The 16,185-nt window shown below is 39.3% G+C and overlaps 1 protein-coding gene across 1 annotated transcript in view; it reads right to left on the bottom strand.

Moving 5' to 3' along the window:
• The window catches only part of LOC126334646 (ATP-binding cassette sub-family C member 4-like), a 283,425-nt gene that overhangs the window by 59,931 nt on the left and 207,309 nt on the right, over positions 1-16,185 (bottom strand). The window contains exon 7 of the mRNA XM_049997091.1: positions 8,098-8,323. Within this exon, the coding sequence (XP_049853048.1) occupies positions 8,098-8,323 (226 nt within the window). The remainder of the gene's footprint in view (positions 1-8,097; positions 8,324-16,185) is intronic.

The raw sequence follows: 16,185 nt of genomic DNA, 5'->3' as shown, positions 1-16,185 counted from the left end.
TCTGGAGTACGTTTCCAGCTGTGCCGCCATTTCACTCGCATCCTGTAATTCACCTGTTATCCGCACCGTAGCAGAAATTTGTCTGTAGTAAATCCGGAACAAGTACTCTGTTCTGACAATCCACCACTCTTGTTGCTCAATGCTTTTAGGATGGGACAACATATGAATCTTACTTTCTGAAGACCCTATGTATTTTAAGACGCCCTGACGTAGAGTGTGGCAGTACATGATGTTCTTGTGACTCACTGTTGCTGACTGCGCCTCCTACGCATTCATAGAGAAAGTAGCTTGGTTTGATGAAGACAAGAACTCATTAAAAAAGAAAAATGCTATTTCGTTTTGCGATGCTGTGGAGGATCAATAAGTGCTTAAATAAACAAGCCACAACTCAAAACAACGTATATATTAGGTAAAATTGTTTGTCTGTTATAGCCATGCATCATCAGAGGTTGACAGAGACAGCCGCTCTTGCTAACGAAACGTCAGGACGAACGTTGAACAAACGTTGGTCGAAGATCCTGTGACAGAAATCAACAGGAAATACATCATACATAGATAGATTGGTTGGTTTTGCCAAGAATTACACAGAATTCTAAGTGTATGATGTTCCGGGTGATACACACACAGAGCTCGACGTGTATCAGAGATCAGTAAATAGTTTTCTTTTTTTGTTTTTTAATTACTAGCTTCTGTTGCAATTTGGGTTATACCGGTATTTATAACAGTGTATCCTCCATAATCATGATACCACTTTCTATCGATCCTCCTTTTTTAGTTGGGAATCTCATTCAGTGTTTTAGCTTACTTATAAAATGTACATTTATCATCTGTACGAGTTAAAACCTTTAGCGATTCAATGATCGTTAAGGATAACTTCTTCACTCTCCGAGAGGAATGCAAAACATCTCATGGTGGCGAGCACGAGCACAGAGTGTTTCCGGTATCCGAGGTTTCACTACCGAACTCGACATTGGTTTAGCAGTAGTGGAAAATGGGTCTCTTCTCCCCTTAAGTGGAGAGCGAAAGTGGCCCCCAGAGCTGGCGATCAACGAACACTCACGTTTGGCAGGGCGGCCATTCGTAACTGCGCCGGTGGCGCCGCCAGCGGCGGCTCCGGCGCCAGATTTCTCCGGCGCTGCGTTTCACCGACAGGCGCCAGCGCTAGCCTCGTGGGAACGTAACATCTGCCATCGCCGTGCGCGGCCCTTATGTTTAATTTATATTACACGCGAAAACGAAATTTATAATTGTGCGAAAATGTGAATGGATCACGACACGGCATGTGATTCAACAAAAAACCGAACAGAACAGAAGATATGCCCTGCGCATATCGCTAAAAAAAGTCCTCATTAATTCCTTTCCGCTAGCATGCTTTGTTATATTTAGAATAGTTTGTTAGGAAGATACCGAAGTAACTTCCAAGGTTAGAAATGAAGCTATGAGACCCGGCTATTCAGCAGCCAACTACATGGTGTACAGATGCTGTAAATCGACAACTCCGCCACTAGCGATACGGGCATGCTCAGAGAAAGATATTAGGCAACAGTTATGGAAAAAACATTAGTCAACTATAAATTCGATACTAACAGAGATTATATTATTCACCATTGCACAAAAAATTACAGACGAAATTAGGAAAACTGCACAGTAGCCTGACAAGAGAAATTGGTTTAGGAAAGTCCACGATACAAAAAAGAAATTGGCGTTAATGAACAAGAAGTCGGAAGACAGCACGATATCATTTTTAAACGTCTGTATTCACTTTCGACTGCTTCATTTGTTTCATATTTTCTCCTTTCGTCAAAGTGCTTACAAAACCAGTTCATCGGAATTGAGAGTGTCTTTAAAAGAGATTATAAAACGAACACCAACGAAGGTAACCCAAGAGTAATGGAATCTAATCGAATTAAATCAAGTGATGCTACAGGATTAGGAAATGAAACACTAAAAGTAGTAAATGCTATTTGAGCACAAAAATAACTGATGCTGAGAGGATATAAAACTCAGTCTGTATATAGCAAGTAAAGCATTTCTGAAGAAGATAAATTTCTTAATAGCAACAAAAGTATTTCTGAGTAAGAGAAATTTGTTAACATAAAATATAAATTTAAGTATCGGGTACCATTTCTGAAAGTATTTGTCTGGAGCAATGTTCGGCAAACAACGGCTGGCGAAGTACATGCGGTTCTTTGGCCCCTTGAGTGTGGCTCTACCACAAGATACCACATGCCGAAGCGCACGCACACTGCGATTGAAACTTCGCGATGCAGTGTTCCCTAACTATTTCTGCTCATTTAGGGGTTAAGTATTTTCAACCAGTCTGTACGCGTGGGGGAGGCGCGTGCGATACATGCATGAACTGAGTGAGCCAGAAAGACAACATTCTCCTTGTGGTGTGGTTAGTGCTGGTTGCGTCCGCAAATCTCCCGCAGGCGACGAAAGTGCCTACTCGAATCGTAAAGTTCCTGTATTTTACCAACCAGCTGCAAATTTTGTCAAGTATTTAAGAATTGTATTTGTTTTGTGTTGGTAGCTTTATCATTATAAAATGAAACATTTTTGGGTGCATTGTTTGACTTGGTTACAGAGAAGAAGCAAATAAAAATGGAACACGGGAACTATGATTTTAAAGTTAAGTGGAGCGAGACTTTCGCGTTATTCAAAACTTCACTGGCCTTCCGACGTTTCCTATTTTTCATGGAAAAGTGACTCATAACAAGAAAAGAAATTGGGAGGGACACTTTACAACTAAGGAACTGTCGGTGATGCAAGAAAGAAACCAGTTGAAGAATTCCAGAAGAGTCAAGAACAATCAACTTATGCATTTAATTACTGGACACAATCTACCGGTCATGTTAATATTGCAAGTTTTGTGTTTATTCTCTGAGGTTACGAAGAGAGGAAGACCATATACAGACGCGTAAGAAGCTGTTTTGTAAATGCACCGGAAGAGCTATTTCAGGAATTTAAGAACAAATCAGATATTCTAAAAAAATTAAAAAGTTACTATCGTCTACTAAAACAGTGGAGATACAACAGCCAGAATGTTTTCAAACATAATCAGCCAGCAAGTCGAAGATCCTGAATTGATTTCAGCTTTAACAATAGTAGTTGATGAATCTAGTGAGAAAAACGATACAGCGGAAGTCTTTTGTACGATTTATTTCATCTCAGGGCCCAAAGAAGAACTTTAAGAATGATTACCATTAATGGGATAAACACCAGGAAAGGATACAGCAAATGCAATAACTGAGTGCACTGAAAATTGTCACATTCCATTTTATAAAATCGTCTCAGTTTCAACACAGGGGGAGGAAAGTTTTACAAGCGTAAGAGACAAGTTTGTTGTTATTTTGAAATAAAAAAGTTAATCACGAGAGCCTCATTTACTGTTTGAAGCGAATTTCTTTATTATCGTTAAAGTCCTCCTTATATATAAAACATAGCTTGTTCTTAATCTTACAAATTGTAAAATTCACTTTCTTGTGTAAATTTTACCAGAAAATTTTATGAATTTTAACAGTGTAAAATTAACAATTAAATCGTTTTGTTTTCCTACTATCTTACTGCGATACTACAGTGCTTGTAAACTATAAGTTTAGAAGGAAATTAGTTTTTCTGAACGTTTACAAAAGTCATTTTTCTCTCATTACCCTCATGGAAAATTTAAATTGATAATGTTAACGAAATTCAAAAAATTCGAAAATCTGACCGATTAAGAACGTGTCTTAAGAGGGCAGGAGGGTATTCAAAGTCTCGCGGGGTGCTCATGCGCAAAATCTTTTGTAGGCCAATTTGGGGTTGTTTCATAGCTTCATAGAACGCAAGTGTTTTACATCAATTTCTTCTCCTCAAATTAACATTACGACACTGTGACACGTTGTCAACAGTTGCTGTTTACACTCTGTAATCACATATTTAAGAGTGAAAAGTTTTCCCAAGACATAGCAGCTCCAAAAAGTCAGGAAAGAAAATAGAAAGGAAAGAAAAAATAAATAGGCGAAGGAGCGAAATTAAAAATTTCAACTGGACACCCGCCAGTCATATTCAGGTGAGTCATCGAAGTCTTAGATGACTCACCTGAAGATAACTGCCATTGAAGTCTTCTGTGGCTCACCTGAAGATAACTGGCAGGTATCCAGTTGAAATATCGTGTAGTAAAGTTTACGACGACCGGCTGCAATCCCGAAATCTCTTCGAGCAGGTGAAGGAGTGTTGTAGAAAGTGTAAAACTAACTTAGCAGGCTGAATGTGGTCCTTTTCAGGACTGTTTCGAAAGGAGAAGAAGAATTCCGTTACATACTACATGACAGTAAATATGTTATGTGTTGCGGGTTATGTGACATGTAAGTAGGATCTGCACCAATAACACTATATCTTACCACAGCAAAACTGTAATTCCCATCACATTGGTATTTCAATACGTACATTACGAAACTTTTTACTGTCTGAAGGGCAATTCTGTCTTACGAAGGCTTAGAAATATGCCAGTCTTCAATAACTGATGCATTCTACTGATAATAAATCCTCGTCCTGCGTGTAGATTCAAATTTTCCATCGTTAGGGCAAATGCTAGAATGATTCCTTTGAACCGGATATACTAATATATCTTCCTTTGCTCATTCGGTGTGCATCACTGCATCATTTTCCCGCATTAACACGTACTGAAGAAGACAAGGCGCTAAATAGTAAAGCGCCATGCACATGCTCCTCCCCTTCAAAATAGCGTTTTATTTTAGACACAAAAACATAAGCTCACAGAGCGGTGACAGAGGGATTTACGCAAGATTTCTATCGCAGCTGTGTTCACTAAGATGGCATATTACAGTTCAAATTTCCGTCCGATCCTTCCAGGTGAGAAAATCTTTGGTTTTCTTCTAAATCTCTTAGGCGATACTTTCAGCCAAGATGGATCGACTCCTGCGTCCATCATTGTCTAATCCGAGCCAACTCCTTCTGTCTAAGGCTCTCTGTGGCGAATGAATGTGTAACTAACATTCGTTTTTTTTTCCAAAGGTAGCTGGTTCGAAAGCCGTCAACCAAAAATTCTTGCTAATAGTTTTTGGAGCATATTTGGAGGATAGGGGTACTGTAGATTTCTCGAACTTTAAATCGAGAACATTTGTCCTGGGTCAAATTCCAGCTGTGTGCATGGGTGTCGTATTCACCACAGACAATCGTACGATTTGGCTGAATGTCTCAAACATTCTGTCTTCAGAGTCATAATCATTAGCAAGCTGTAGATTCACTAGACATGCCGATATGGACTCTTCGTAGGAGGCAAATATCTGATTGTAACGTATCATACAAAATTTACATCGCACCATATCTAGAAGCGAATTATACGCTATCAGCGGGAAGGTATATGACATGTAGTTTCAAATGTACGAACATAAAATACGAGTGCACACCATATGACTAGCTTTACTCTTATCTGCAAATGACAGATAAAAACAATTTGAATAAAATTAATGTTATAAGCGTATTTTCTTGTCGCCTATCGTGTAGGTTTGTAAAGTATCCATTATGGATAAAGTGAGAGCCAAGAGAGGTCTCCTAGTGATGTGTGACGTCCGCCAAATTACAACGTCGCCGGCCAGTGGCTATTTTTTTGCTGACGACGTGGGTGACGAAACTTCGGCGTCCGATCTGCTACACAGTGATAATTGGCTTCACCTTGGGAACGGCAAACACCGCGTTACGTCACAATGCCTGCAATTACCCTTTCCCAATTGCGCTGTGCGCAACTCAAGTTTTGTTTCCTTCCGAGTCAATTATCGACGAGGCGTCGGTCTTAAACGCCGTCGTGGCTTTCTGGCCCCCATATTGCCATTGTCCGAGATTTCCCAAGATATCATGTGAACAATAATTCTGTACCTGCTGAAACACGTCTGCAGTGCTGATATTCCGAGAATTACACCACCCTCTGGTAACTGCCGCGCAATTGCATAACCTCTTGAGCTGGTAGAGCTCGATGTGGTGCTGGGAAACCCGAGAACAGAGAATTTCTCGATTCCATGTTGTCGGTGTTCTAGAGAACTGACGTATTCTACCACTATATCCAAGAACTAGACCCTTTGGTCCACGTTCCGGGTCAGCTTGCATCGCCAATACACGAGATTAGAACGATAACGGATTTTACTTCTGCTCGTGGTAATTCTCAGTTCTCGAACGTGTACTCGTCTCCATTTATTTCCAGCTGGCTCTGAGTACGGGGAATTCGGACAACAGCTTTCACTTGTTCACGTGTTATACAAAATAGTGCGTCAGACTTCGAAATTTATTTAAAAATAATATAGGATCATTAAAACTTTATATTTGCATTAAGATGAAATCACGGCATTTTGCAAAACTGCCCCACTAATTTTCAGACCTTATTAAGATACCACAAGAGGATAAATTATTTTGGAACAACTTATGCCGAAAGACTGCATTACAAGGAAAACAGTATAAGCCAAAAATATGTCTTGTTATGCGGAGAGTAAAGTGGAATCTAAAACAGTACAGAATTTATTTCATTTACATAAAACTACTTCGCAAGTACAGCCGACTGCTTGGCTGAAGCTTATGGTGCCCTTAGCAGCAATCGAGATCTCATTCACTTTCTCGGTTCTCGAATGTAAGATGTATCCGTTTGGTTCTCGAGGACAGAGTTCTCGATTCCTTGAATTTTCACTTCTGTCGATCACTGACACATCGTTATGCCTTATATAGCAACATAATGAAAGCATTGTTATTATTATTATTATTATTATTCTTTTCTGTCAGAATACGGTGACATCTGAAACTCGACGACTATAGCAGTGATCCAGCAGATACATAAAATCCCAAATAGCATTACTTTGTGTATAAACTGCTTGTCGTGGTATTTTTAAGTTTCGATGTTCGTCTTTCAACAATTATTTGCAGTTATGGACCTAAGTGGTGCTTGCAGAAAAGTAGAATTCAAAGAAAAATGCAATTTCAGTCGTAATTAAGGATATGTGGTCTATTCTAATACGTAAAATTACACTCTTATTGCGGAGAAGGAACTTGGGATGATTTAGGGTAGGAAACACTTTTTTTTCCTTGTGCTTAGTTTGTCAGTTAAAAGCTTGGATGCGGAAGAAACAATCCTTAATTATTTACAAATAATACACCTCTAGATTCTTCTCCTGTTTTTCTATTTACAGTTCTAGTTAAAAGTTTATAGAATATATGCACATCAGTTTATACCAGTTGAACTTTGTCTGACAGTATGAGAAGAGATTCGAAAACTCGACAACTGTAAATATTACACAGCTTGATATAGGTTAATGTATCATGCTATGAAATGCTGCTTGTATGTTGAACGCCAGAGACATATCACCGGCTTGGATTTAACCTGGATGCTTAAGGAAGCTTGATATAGGTTAATGTATCATGCTATGAAATGCTGCTTGTATGTTGAACGCCAGAGACATATCACCGGCTTGGATTTAACCTGGATGCTTAAGGAAGTCAGTCAAAGCGAATGAGATTACTCACGGACTAATACACTGCATTCCAACTTAGGGAGCACTGGTATTTAAAAAAACTGTGTTGCTTTTAGGATTCCATGGTTTCCTTAAATCGCTTAATGAAAACATGGAACCGTTCATTAAAGAAGCAATCCGACGAATTCCTGCCCAATCCGTTCCCATAGATCTCGTCGTCGATCTGACGTTAAATAATAAGTCTTTCCCGTTCGATATCGACAGTGTGTTGTCAAAGGAATATTCTTGGTATTCGCCTTAAGCGATGTAGAGAAACCGCGGGGGTGTTGAAACCTGTTCGGTGAATACAGTGTGATAACCACTGCAACAACTCGCTGCATCTTGTCGTTTTTGGAACAATCTGATTCATCTTGAAATGGGAATGTTTGACGAGTTGATTACAGCTAGCAACTTGTCGTCTTCAGTAGTAGGGGCACAATAAAGGGTACGAGCTGTATGTCAAAAGATAACACATTTCATCTGAAGATAATCCAAATCGGTCTGAAAGTATTAATGGGACAAAACGCACCAGTTGGTTTCCGTTTTAATTCAATTTAAACTACCCACTTACAGGACGAAGCACAAGTACGTACTACGTACATACCTTGTACAGGGATGGTGATCATGAAGATGAAGCAGAAGCCGATGATGGCGGCGATGCCGACGTAGCGCCAGAGGCAGTAGGTGACGATGGGCACCTGGATGACGGAGATCCACATCCAGTGCAAATACTGCGGGCACAGGTCGAACCGGCTCACGTCGTTCGACATGAGGTTCACGATCTGGCCCGTCGCCGTCTGGTCCATTGAGGCCCTACTCAGCCGCAACACCTGTGCAACGGAAAACCTTTACGTCAGTAAATTTACACTCCGTGTCTTCATGCTGCCAAACTGATATATTTTACGACAAGATAAGTGGTGGGAACTGTGAAAGAAAAACAAAATTGTCGATAAATAATGGTCTAATGGCCTCCACATGATACCACACACAGACAGGGAAGTTTTTTAATAATGAAGGAAAACTGTTGTTACAATATTCGTTATTTGGACATATTTGATGACTTACAGGAATTAAAACTAATCAGGGCAAACATGAAACTTCTTGTGAAAAGGCGAGGCCCACTAAACCCTTCCTGGAGGTGGAAATGTATACCACTTTAAAAGTGTACTATGTCATTATCCAAGCTTTTGACACAACACTAAGATATGAAGACACATTAGATATTAACGAAACGTAGACAAGGAGGTGATTAGAGAAGCACTAGCTGAGATGGCGAAGGAGGAATGGTCGTAGCCTTATTAGGAAAACCATCCAGGAATTCGCCCAGTAAACCTGTACATAATGGCTGGGCGGTAATTTGAACGCGAATCTGCATCTACACCATAATCCGTAAGCCACCATAAAGTACATGGTGGTGGATACCTTGTGTCACTACTATTCATTCCTAATTATTGGCTCTATTTTATGCAAAACATTGTATTTTCAAAGGCGGAACCTATATCCAATAACTGTAACTTCAAACACGGAAGGAAGACAAGAGCTGCAAATCCAAAATATAATATTCATTCCCGTTCCACTAGCAAATTGATCAAGGGTAAACCGACTGTTTGTATGGCTCCGTACGAGCGCTTAGTTCTCTCATATTCGTGGTCCTGAGGCGAAATGGCAACCTCATGTTCCACAGAAGATACCTATTGACATTAAACACTGACTTAAAACTGAGGAAGAATATTCTGCGGCATTTCAACGCATGGAGGTGAAATATGGACAGTTAACTACAACAGAAGGAGCTGCAACTGACTGAAATGCAGTGCTACAGAGACATGCTGTGAATTAAGTGGAAAGTTATAACTAACAAATGAATAGGCAATAGAATCGTTTTGCAGTCAGCTGTAAATGCCGGTTTCTAAATTTTCTCAGCAATATTTCGCGAAAAGAACGTTGTCTTCCCACCAGAGGTCACATTTGATTTTAAGAAGCAGCTCCGTAACACTCGCGTGTTTATCGAACCTACCAGTAACAAATATATGAGAATGGTTCTGAAATGCATCGAGGTGTTGCTTTAATGCGACTTGGTGCGGGTCACAAACACTCGAATAGTGCTAAAGAATGAGTCGCCCTTGTGTTACGTACGCGATTTCCTTTAAGTGTGGACTACAATTTCTTAGAATTTCGTCAATAAATCGAAGATGAATATTTCCCTTCCTACAAACTATCCTAATTTCCGCGCCAGCTCCCTCGTCCTTCACTCAACTGAAATGAAATAATAATTATCTTAGCAAGAAGAAAGGAAATACCATATACTTACGTGCGGTCTTTGGAAACCACTTCGTGTTATTGACTGTGTGGTTTTTGACTTCTTTTGTTGTTAGCTTTTCTTTTACCTTTTGATCACCCTGTATAGAGACTAGTACATACATTTTAGCTGGCCAGAGTTTGTTACCACTCCTGTGTATCCTGAATATCGAAACGGCAGTGGGGCAATTTAAAGAGGGATTCAGACTAGAAATGAAATTGTTCAATAGTCAGTAGACGATACTTTCTGTAACTATAAAATGGTGGCGACCAACTGCTTCAGACCGCTTTAGAATTGAGAATAAACAGAATTAAACTAACGAAGAGTAACAGAAATGAGAATAAAATGTCCTGACTGTTAGCACTTGGTAAGATAAACAAAGGCGAGCGATTGCTGCTTTCATGGAAGAGAAATAATGCAAGAGACAACATCTAAACGGAGCAGTTTAGTACAAACATAGAAGGCAGTGTTCCACAGAAGATACCTATTGACATTAAACACTGACTTAGAACTGAGGAAGAATATTCTGCGGCATTGCAACGCATGGAGGTGAAATATGGACAGTTAACTACAACAGAAGAAGCTGCAACTAACTGAAATGCAATGCTACAGAGACATGCTGCGAATTAAGTGGAAAGTTAAAACTAACAAATGAATAGGTAGTTAGAAAAGATTACAAAGACACTGGGCATCCCATCCTCGTCTCGTTAGTGTGGTAGTGGGAGAAACAATGGAGAGATGATGAAGACAAGGCAAAAGCAGTGCCGATAATTGGAGACATTAGGTTTAACACAATTTGTAGACTTTTAAAGAGGTGACACAGGCTAAAATGGAGAAGAACGGAAAATCAAAGATGAGTTATTGATAAAAGAGAGGTAAGGCATTCAAACAGAACCGTACACATCTGTAGGTTTTACTCATATGCACATATCAGGATGAGACAAAAGTCTATCAACTTTAAGAGAATCATTAACCAATATCGAGACTTCGTACCTGACTATCGGACGCAGGTGCAGCTGTAGTCGGCATGAGACGTAGCTGTTCTTCGCTATTTACATCAGTGGAATATACTAATGAAATGAATTGTAGTGCATATTACATGTTGTGTGTAGTTCAGCTTGATGATGACTTGAATTTTCACTCAACGTTTTTTCTTATTTTTCTTAATAATTTCTGTTGAATAATAGTTTGGGTTAGGAATTAGAACTGCGACTGGTCAATAAATGTACAATATCTATTCCGATTCTTTTTTCTCCAAGAATTTATTAATCCAGAAAATCTATAAGTAGCAATCAATTGATGTGACAGTACAACAAAAATACATGTAAAATCGAACACCTTCAAGCTTTTATTTTACTTTCAGGTATTTCCTTACAGTTTTTACGGGCTGTTTGCTTGGAGACAAGAAGGCAGTTCCAAATATAAGACACTTGAAGAAACAAGCGACAGTTTTACATCAGGTAGTTTTATTCAGATACTCAAATATATCTTATGTTGCTTTTTCTCAAACGTTGTCCCGATGTGATCCTGCTAACGAAATTCCTCCATCCAACTTACATGTCAACAGAGCTATCTCCGGCTTCCTGGCCTTCTATCAGAAAAGAAATATGTTTTGAACACTGTTGCTCCCAAGAGTTGCCAAAGCGGACGTGCAGTGCCGCTCACAAATTTCCCAAGCTGTCCTCTGCCTGCAAGTTTCCCACAAAGCTAATAAACTTTCAACACACGCGAGGACCAAATTACAGAAAATGGCGCTCTCACCATGTAATTCAGAAAATTGTTTGTGGGCTTTCCGGTGTTTTTATATCGTATTTAGAAACATGGTTGTTTGCTGTCAGCACTGTAAGTTTCCATAAAAGTATCTTCCAAAATAACCGTTAGAAATTGCAGAACAGAGAAGCTGCAAGTTGTAATTCACTGAGAATCAGTGAGAATGGTTCTTCGACGCACTGTATTTTTATGTCACTTCCATACCTTAGTTCGTGGTCCGCTTCATATGTGAGTCGTTATAATAATAATAAAGACGAAATTATGTTTAATTTTATGATACAAAATATGCCACATGTGGATATAATCTACTTACGGAATCTGTCTTACAAATTCATCTTATTCGTTCCTCCGTTCTTCATAGAGTGGAAAGTAGTTGTGGATTTCTCTGTAGACTCATAGTTCAGCTACGAAGTCACCTCAACACAAAAATTTGTTCTTTCGTGTACAATGTTTGCAATGCAGGGACTCCAAAACGCATAAGAAATGACCTAAGAAGTTCTAAATCACTGCAGGTATCTTAGTACATAAAAAAGGTATTAAAACATATGTAACTCTTCATTGGTCAAAGGTCATTTTGACAAAAATGGTTAAGCAAATTGGTTGTTGCTTGCAACTTGCTATTTCTGTGCTCTCTCCCCCTCCCTCTCTCACTCTCTCTCTCCCTCCCTCCCCCATCTCTCCCCCTCCCTCCCTACCTCTCTATCTCTCTCTCTCCCTCTCTCCCTCTTCCTCCCTCCCTCCCTCCCACACTCACTCACTCCCCCCCCCTCTCTCTCTCTCTCCCCCTCCCCTCCCCCCCCTAACACACACACACACACACACACACACACACACAAGTTGTGGGTATCGGTAGTGTCTGCGGTCATTTATAACTACGAATTCAGAACTTATTTGGAAATTATAATCATTGTTATAAGTGGGGAGATATCTCAAGACGTTCAAAATAAATTTTCCATGTAGCGATTTTACTCTAATCCTAGCAATACCAAGGCACTTTCCAAAACGTGTAGTACCTCGAGAGGGGCGGAGGGGGGGGGGTAGTTCTGCCCACCACAAAAAAGAAAAGAAAACAAATTTCGGCAATTGTCGCTAACGTTTGCTAACAACATACTTTACTGATGAGAAAGTAGGATCCAGAACCTGAAAATATCTTTTAGCACAATCATAGCAACATCAACGCATTTTGCATAATGTGTACACTACAAAAAAATTTAAAAATATATAAATTTCCTTAACTGTCGTTGACTTTCTTGCACAGCTTACTTTTTAGATACATAGATGTGTAAGAAGGGTCGTGAACCAGAAAATATGAGTATGACATTTGTTGTGAAGAGTCACATCCACTACTAAGAATTCAATTTTTGAGTTAAGTTTTATAGAAAAATTTAAAACACTTACGGAATATGGTGTAAGAAACAATTACAAACAATAAATATTTTTTTCAAAATTTAAAAATATGAACTACAAGACTAGATCGCGATTTTTCAAAGCGTGGGTAGAAAGTATTCCCACCCTCCTCCCCTCCTGGTATTTCGATGGTTAATCGGTAGTGTTTTTAGGCAACAGAATCTGAATCTGTGTAATACTGTTCCTCTAGGAACTTTCTTCGACGACACTGAATGTGCAGCAGATTTTCTGTACGTCCAGCAAACATTCGCACACTTTACGTTCGCACGCTTTCACATAGGATAACAGTAGACGCAGATAGTTGGGGTGCACTAATTCTGCCTTATATTGCCAAATCCAGTTATTAACATGCTGATCCCTTGGAGATAACGGAATGAAGGCCAGCAAAAAAGTAGAGGATGCTTGTCTCTGCCTCACAATCAGGTATAAGTATGCGACGAAATTATATGTTCTTGTAAGAAGGAAATCAGAGGACAGTTTTGAAGAATTACTGATTCTGTACCACAGCCTTATCGTTTATAAATAGAAAAGGAAAGATTTTATCATATGGATTTCGGCGACCACTATCGTGTAGCCTGTAATTTGTTTTAGTTTCTTTTTTAAACATTCAATACAGACTAGCAAAAAGCAACATTATTTCGCGCCAAAGTACTTACGAACACCATAGATCCGGGTTTGAGTCATCATCCGGCACACTGTTTTCAAGAGAGGTTCAGTATTGTCTTGCCGCTGGTGTACTGAGGAAACATGGCAATGCCACCAGGACCATTATTGCTACTTTCGGTGTCGCTAAGCGAGGTGTAGCAATGGTTGAAATACTGAATTCGTATTCGGGATAAGAAGGCTTCAAATCCCTGTACAGTCACCCTGACCTACGTTTTCAGTCGTATCCTCAAATTATTTCAAGCCAATGCTGAAGCTCTATAATCTCCTCTGTTTCCTGATTTGGTGATGAAACGCTCCATTACACCACCGGTTAAGTCGGGAGACTAATAAGCAGATCTGTCTTGATACACGGATGCACTGGCTTCTTCTCTCTTCTAAAAACAAGTTTGGAGTGCAATGCAAAAGCTTTCGCGGAAATAACCAATACATTGTTATTCGTCGCCGATCAGGAGGCGTATCCGCTGTAAACCACAGCTGTCTTAGTTGCATCACTGCAGACATAATATTCTGCGTTGCCGTGGACTGTTATCTCTTTAGCTAGAAAATTGGCGTCCTTGCTACTGGCGCCAGCAATTGCAAACCAGTATAGCAATCTGAAAGTCGAGAGTAGCTACAGTAAAGGTCAACCAGGCAGAACGGAAAAGTACGCAAGTTACACACAGTCAGGAGCTGCGAGAAAGCTGAATAAAAATTACAAAATGGCAAATGAGTAGCTCAATGAAATCGCTCGAGGCAACCGGAGTTTCTACTGGTACGTTTCAACGTGCAATTTAGATCATATGTGTGCAATTATTATGTAAGTCGTATCTGTACTGTCGAATTTGCTGTGACAAAAAGCCCTTTTCTTGCTCTGCTATTTTTACACGCAACGTTAAATATTTGGGAAATATTTGTTTGTCAGTTGGTAATACAGTAATGTTTTTCTTGTAGATCAAACTGTGTTCCTTATTACGCATTATCAGTCGTTAGTACAATCTTGCGCTTCTTCACATACTGCATAACACATTTTTTTTCGGTGCAGTCCTATACAGCCTATATTCTTTGTACCGTCCCACAGGATAAGTGATTCTCTCCACATTCGCATAGTCTATTGCTAACGCTGTATGTCAGTTAACAAAGGGTTCTTGGTTTTCTGACCACATCAAGTGGGCATTTTAGTTTAACATCCTCATCGTTAGTAGCAGCTCCTAGGTTTCATCTAAACGTTACTCGTGATGGATCAAATAAAGTTATTGAAACATTGACACCGAACTACAAACTGAATAACAAAAATCTTTTATACAGTATTTTGATCGCAGTGCACAAGTTTTAGTGGATTGTAATGTGCATGTACACGTTAGTATTCTCAGCGGACACTGAAAACTCCATTTTCTCTGCTACAAATTAAGTACAAATTCGTGACTATTGTCGCTTACACGAAAGCCAAATTGAAGAACTCACATCTCTTCCTACAAGGGAGCGGTTTTAAATTTATATGCCTGACTTCAAACTATGGTACAATGGACTTTATTAACCTACAAAGAGCTGTTGCATGCATTTTATGTAAGAAGTAAGGACATCACATTAAGTAGTGTCAAGTATCTACGGAAAAAAAGGAATGAAAGTTTGCTCACTGATACGCAGTCACAGCTCTGAGAACAGAAATCGAGGTGAGCGTATGTTATTCGTCTCTGACTTGCATTACAGAAAATTCTTTAAATGTGTCATAGGCTCATGCCGAGTTTCTGCTCATATTTTAGACTTTTTTTAAATTATCGACAATGGAGTTTTTCTCTTTCCTGCGTTTTGTATAAGATTCAAAGGCGTTACTCAATTTTTTTACGACTATTCTGTTGATTTTTAGAGAATTTCAGCAATCGTACCGCGATGTTGGAGGTGTTGTTATAGTAGTGTTTTCCTCGTTAATTCCATGATAACATTAGTAGAATTATTCAATCTGTATATTGAGCAAGCAATAAAGGAAACAAAAGAAAAGTTCAGAGTGGGTATTAAAATCCATGGAGAAGAAATAAAAACTTTGAGGTTCGCCGATGACATTGTAATTCTGTCAGAGACAGCAAAGGACTTGGAAGAGCAGTTGAACGGAATGGACAGTGTCTTGAAAGGAGGATATAAGATGAACATCAACAAAAACAAAACGAGGATAATGGAATGTAGTCGAATTAAATCGGGTGATGCTGAGTGAATTAGATTAGCGAATGAGCCACTTAAAGTAGTAAAGGAGTTTTGCTATTTGGGGAGCAAAATAACTGATAATGGTCGAAGTAGAGAGGATATAAAATGTAGACTGGCAATGGCAAGGAAAGCGTTTCTGAAGAAGAAAAAATTGTTAACATCGAGTATAGATTTAAATGTCAGGAAGTTGTTTCTAAAAGTATTTGTATGGAGTGTAGCTATGTATGGAAGTGAAACGTGGGCGATAAATAGTTTGGACAAGAAGAGAATAGAAGCTTTCGAAATGTGGTGCTACATAAAAATGCTGAAGATTAGATGGGTAGATCACATAACTAATGAGGAGGTATTGAATAGAAATGGGAAGAAGAGGAGCTTGTG

The sequence above is a fragment of the Schistocerca gregaria genome, chromosome 2 (assembly GCF_023897955.1).
Source record: "Schistocerca gregaria isolate iqSchGreg1 chromosome 2, iqSchGreg1.2, whole genome shotgun sequence".
Taxonomy (NCBI): Eukaryota; Metazoa; Arthropoda; class Insecta; order Orthoptera; family Acrididae; genus Schistocerca; species Schistocerca gregaria.
The sequence above is the reverse complement of the archived record's forward strand: the minus strand, read 5'-3'. Positions and strand labels throughout refer to the sequence as shown.